The sequence below is a fragment of the Rutidosis leptorrhynchoides genome, chromosome 5 (genome assembly GCF_046630445.1).
Source record: "Rutidosis leptorrhynchoides isolate AG116_Rl617_1_P2 chromosome 5, CSIRO_AGI_Rlap_v1, whole genome shotgun sequence".
NCBI lineage: Eukaryota > Viridiplantae > Streptophyta > Magnoliopsida > Asterales > Asteraceae > Rutidosis > Rutidosis leptorrhynchoides.
The window spans coordinates 32,107,646-32,113,439 of NC_092337.1; the positions used below are offsets into that span (position 1 = coordinate 32,107,646).

At 34.9% G+C, this 5,794-nt stretch overlaps 1 protein-coding gene across 1 annotated transcript; it reads right to left on the reverse strand.

Annotated features, from left to right (window-relative positions):
* Window positions 1-4,694: 4,694 nt before the first annotated feature.
* Window positions 4,695-5,171, reverse strand: LOC139848505 (uncharacterized). The gene has a single exon (XM_071838234.1). The coding sequence runs from the start codon at window positions 5,169-5,171 to the stop codon at window positions 4,695-4,697; it is 477 nt and encodes a 158-aa protein (XP_071694335.1).
* Between the last annotated feature and the right edge of the window lie 623 nt (window positions 5,172-5,794).

Below are 5,794 nucleotides of genomic sequence, written 5' to 3' on the forward strand. Positions count from 1 at the left end.
ATCACGAACCTATCCATATATAATATATCAATACTTTTTCTTTTTAAAACAATCGTCACATATATATATACTTATAATACTTTTAATACTTTTAATAATTCCTTAGTCCGTAGTTAGCAGTCCGATGTTAGTAATTCAATTTTAATGGTTCATTTTTAGGTGTTTAATAAACCCCCAATGAAATGAATAAAACCCCCATCGTATATGTATTGGTCGAGATTAATCTTGACCCACGGTACCGGTGTTGTCAAATGACGTGTTGCGTACATAAAGTACCGGTGTTGTCAAATGACGTGTTGCGTACAATCATGGGATCTTATGATTAATCTTTTCGTATTGTTTACGGGTGATCCTGAACCATATAAAATTGAATTATGAGTACATATATATAAAATATCATGTTATTTTAGAAAGATGTGATTTATTTAATTTTTCTCCAATTATTTTCGTGGCTAAACTAGTCTTGGATATCCGATTTTGTTTTGGTCATAGTTTCTTCGTTACAACTCCGTTTTCGTTGGTTCAACTTGCCACTTCCTTGGTTCGAGTTCCTCTTTAAGAATATGAACTGTAAATACCTTAGTTTCTATTCGAAATCACAGGTCAAAGGTCAAACTTTGGTGAAACTTATGAAGTTAATCATTTTCCATTATGTAAACAACCTTAAATGATTATTTTTCTAAAAATACTTATACTTTGAATTAAATCATGAAATTTTTATGTATTAACATATTCATAAGAAATATCATTTTTCCAGAAAATAAACCTCCAATTCAAGGTTCAAAATAGTTTTTAATTATCCAACCCAAAACAGCCCCCGGTTGCACTCCGACGTCGTAAAAACAGTTTTTAAGGTGTTCTTTGAAAAACCAAGTTATACCTTGTTAAATTAGCATATATTTATGTTATATTACAGGTCTTGAAGTATTTTAAAAGTTAAGTTAGAAGGATCTATCTAGTTTGCGAATAAGTTTGAAATCATTCAAACTATGTTCTAGTTTATAAATTCTTATATAGATAACTATAAACATATGAATTGAACAAGAGTTGAAGTAGAGTTTTTACCTTAAGTTTAAAATGTAAAGTTGCTGGAAAGAAGTAGTAAAATAAATTTGAGAGAGTTCTTGCAAGTGTGTGTGAAAATTGAAAGTAAAATTTGGAAAATGAATGTGTAAAAATGAGTTAAAAATGGTGCTTATTTATAGGCTTGAAAATTTGGTTTTTAGTGAAAATATCTAAGATAAGTTAAAATATATTATGTCATGAATGACATATTACACCAATAATTGAAGATTTCTATTGGTATATACCAATAGTAAATACTTCTAGAAGCTGTGTATAGTACGAGTATAATACGGGTATAAAATATATAAAGATGTTTCATGAATCATATATAATGACAAAGATGTCATTTTCCATGATAAAAGGTTGAAAATGATGTTTTCCTACTAGTATATTCCAATAGTAAATACATCTTAATACAATACATATATATTTATTTTAACTTAGAAGTTATAACGTCGTTAAGCTTTATATATATATATCGTTTCGAAGTCCTTAAGTTAGTAGTCTCATTTTATGTATATAATCCATTGTTAATATATTTAATGGGATACTTAATTATCATATATTCAAGATAGATATAATCCATATATATCCGTATATATACATAAGTATATAATTAATACAAGTTATGATGTTCGTGAATCGTCGGACAAATAGATGGTCAAAGGGTAACTGATCATCCGAATAACAATTTCAAACTTTCTAGACTCAACTTTAGGGTTTTTGCTTATCGTGTCGGAACCATATAGAGTTTAGGGTTTAAATTTGGTCGGAAATTTCCGGGTCGTTACACAAGTTTGAATCTAGATCTCAATCTCTATTCTTTTTCTCGGTGACACTTACTTCCGGCCAAATTTTTCAATCTTGTTCCTCTCTATCCTCCATCAACTAAAGGTAACCGTTTCTTTCTTTCATCAAAGTGTAAATCTTACCTTTTTTTCTCAGCCAACTGCTGCTTTTTCTTCTTGATCACTTCACCGTCACTGAGATCTCTTCGACGGTTTGTAACCTTCTGCCACTACCGTTTCTGACCACCGACATCTCGCCGGTGGTTCGGATTTTAATGCTTTCCGTCGAAATAAAGCTCGATTGCTCAGTTTCTTTTTGCTCTGGCGTCAATCGACCCGATTGTCTTCTCTAGTCACGATTACAGCTACCAGGCGGCGATTCTGTTCCCTAGTTGTTCGAGATCTGGGAGTTGGTTGTGGGGTGATTTTTGGGTTTGGTTCGGTTGGGTTGAAGTTTTCTGCTGCTGGTCCCCTTGAATTTCTTCATTGAGCTGTGATTCTTCCATCATAGTTGTAAGCAGCGAGTTCCTTCGAAATTCTACAAGTACTTTGCGTTTCAGGCTCTGTGGTGGGGTTGGGCGGGTTATGGTGGGTTTGCGATTGAGCGTGTTTTTTTTTTTTTTGTGAACCCGATGGATTCGAGTGGCCGAAATGCGGTCAGCGGCTCCCGGGGACGGATGGTGGCCGCTTGCAGCCTTGGTTGGTTGCTTAGTAGATGCTGTCGGTCTTTTAGGGGCTGCGGGTGGCGGTAATTAGTGGCTAGCCGTCACTACCTAGTGACATTGATGGTAGCCTGGTGACTACAAGAGGGTGACAATCATTGTCGCCTGCTGGTTGAAACCGGTGGCCTACGGTGGCGCTGGCAATGGTAGTGTGTCGTTGGTGGTTACCGGTTGTTGCTGGTGACTGCTGGTGGCTGCCGGCGTTGATTGTTGATTGTTTGTAAATGTCCTTAGAAAATTTGGTGGAGATGACTGGCTCCTTTATGGTTTGGTTCGGCATTGGGTACTGATGTTGGAGCTGGGTTGGTTCATTTATTCCATTTTTTCCATCGTTGGGTATTTAGTATGCTTGGTGTTGTTGCCGACGTTGTTGACTTTGTTTACTTCGGTAAATATGCCTCGGGTGTTCTTGGGTTTCCCGGTGAATGGTTTGGATTGACGGCTTCGGAAAGTGATGATGCGGGGTTAGATTCGGGGTCGGGTTTATGTGTATGTATTAGGTTTAGGTAAGGTGGTATTTATTGTTTGGCATTTCAGGTGTAATTCCTAATGTACTCGCTCTGTATTTAATGTAGTCGTTCAGTGTGTTTAGAACGAATATAGTGAGTGTCATAGAATTTTGGTCGTCTGTGATCAAGTACTCATGTTACAGATCGTTTTGATCTGCTTAATGTTGCTCCACCGGAACCTCGGTTCTTAGATATATAGAGTAATATTTTGCCAAAAAAAAAAAAATTATCATGGGGTGGTTGCATATTGACGGTTTGATAACTGATTTTATCTTTATATTTCATAGTTTTACTATAGTTGTTTAATAGTTTCTCCCCGATTGATTGATGCATGTAAGTTTGGTTCTTATCAATAATAAATACTACTCCCGAGTCTCAAAATAAATGTACTAGCTTGACTTTTAATTTTACTTTAAATATTTTTGTTTGTATTTTATACTGTATAATATTTTCAAAAAGTTAAATGGAACAATTTTTTTTTAATCGGAGGAAGAAGTCCGTATTAGCAAGGTTGCAAAATTCGCTATTCGTGGATTAATCGATCGGGACTTTGGAAGGATTAATAGGCAATTCGGGGATTAATCGAAGATTAATCGGATTGTACTATATACATTAAAATATTAAATTTTAAAATTTATATGTGTAAATATAAAGATAATTTTTAACATAATTATTTAAAATCGTTCATTTTGTTTTAAAACTATAAAATTCTAGTTTAAATTCATGTTAAAATGTTAATCATTTTTTAATTTGACTGACTTTGATTACCAAATTCGATTTTGATCCATCAATTGACGTTGACCGTTTAATTAAACGAATTTTTGAAAATCGGAACGGATTGCTCCTAAAAATAATTAATCGGGGATTAAACGGCGAGTAATCGGGTTTTTTTACAACACTGCGTATTAAGATGCTTATTATTCATGAAAATTTTATAACGTTATTTTTATGTATTTCATTTTGTCAAGCTTCTGATTTACACTTCACCTTTTCCCAAAAACAATCATCTTAAGACAATCGTTTTCATTTACATACAATCCCTTTTTGTATAATTATTTGGTATAAATTACGGTGTATTTCTTTTTTTTTTTTTTTTTTTTCAGTAATCAGTTATCCATAAAATGAAATATGTTTTATGCAACATTTGAAAGTAACCTTCGCTATTTGTTTGTTTGCTTGCCTTATAATTTTAGTTTCAATTTGTTAGTGTCGAGGTTAAGTTGGGTTTACTTTTTTGTTGGTTTTACCGCTTGTTGCGGATGTCGACTAGGATCATTATCCGTTGCCAGTGGCGGAACGTTGACACCTAGATTGGAAGGGCCAGAGATAATATCATCAAATTTTAGGAGGACCATAAGAGAAAAATCTTAAACTCATCCTAAATTATCACTAAATTATACACTAGTAGTTAAAAAATTAGGAGGGTCATGGCCCTGTTAGCATGTAACTACCTTCCGCCTCTGTCCGTTGCCTATTGTATCAGTTTTGTACCGTATTTAATCTTCCGGTCGCTTTATTGTAGTTTTTTTTTAACGGCCAAAGAATATATATAATAAGATAAAAACGATCTCTAGCAAGACGCTAAGAGATGATTACAAAAGAATAGCAAGTCATGAGTTCCAATTAGAAACTAAATGGCCCCTATTTTTAATCCATCTAAAAGAAAGTAATCTAATAATATCAAAAAGACTACTAAGATTACAAAAAACGTTATTAAAAACAAGACCGTTTCGATATCGCCAAATTGCCCAAAGAAGAGTCACAATAATCGCCACTACCTGATTCTTGCTCGAAGTAGGTAAACTAATACCCTCTAACCACGAAATGAATGAATCCCACGGTAAAAAGGTGTGCATATCACAATCAAGCCACAACCGAACCTTACGCCATAAATCTGAAGCCACCTCACATGTGAAAAACAGGTGATCTTTCGATTCAACTCCATTATTACAAACCGGGCACACAACCGTAGGTAACTCTATACCTCTCGCAGATAGGTTCCAACGAGTAGGAAGAGCATCGAGTCTAAACCTCCATAAGAAAACATTCACCTTCCTAGGTAAGAATTTAAACCAAATGGTGTCCATATCCGAAACAGGTAGAATCTTTCGATCAATCAAAAGTCTAGCAGCCTTCACCGTATACAAGCCATCGCTCGAATCGAACAAGACCATGAGTCTATCCTATCCGACAACTGAATGTTGCTGATTTCATTTTGAAGAGAACATAAAAGTTGTTCGTTTCGGCTACCTAAGTATTCCCTTGCCCATGTCCAGTGCCACTGCCCATCTACCCATTTATTAGCCACCATATCATCTTTACATAAATCCAGGTGGTATAATCTATTGAAACGAGAAAACAAAGTAGTATTGCCACACCACAAGTCATGCCAAAACCGCACTTTGGTACCATTTCCGATCACCATATGAAATATGTTCGATGGCAAGATGCCCTCGGTATCAGCTTTTAAACAAGTCGAAACAATGTTATGCCAACAACTTGATCCACTACCTGATGTATTTACAAAAATATCACCATGTATGGACTTTATAATCGATATCCACAAGTCGTCCGGATTATTCACATAACGCCACCTCCATTTATTAACAAGGGCAATATTAAAAGGTTTAAGCCATCCAATATTAAGACCACCATGATCAAAGGGAGCCAACACCTTATCCCATTTAACCCAAGTCAATTTTTTATTTGA

Coding starts and splice junctions, on each gene's coding strand:
- LOC139848505 (XM_071838234.1), bottom strand. CDS start 5,171: ATGGACACCATTTGGTTTAAATTCTTACCTAGGAAGGTGAATGTTTTC.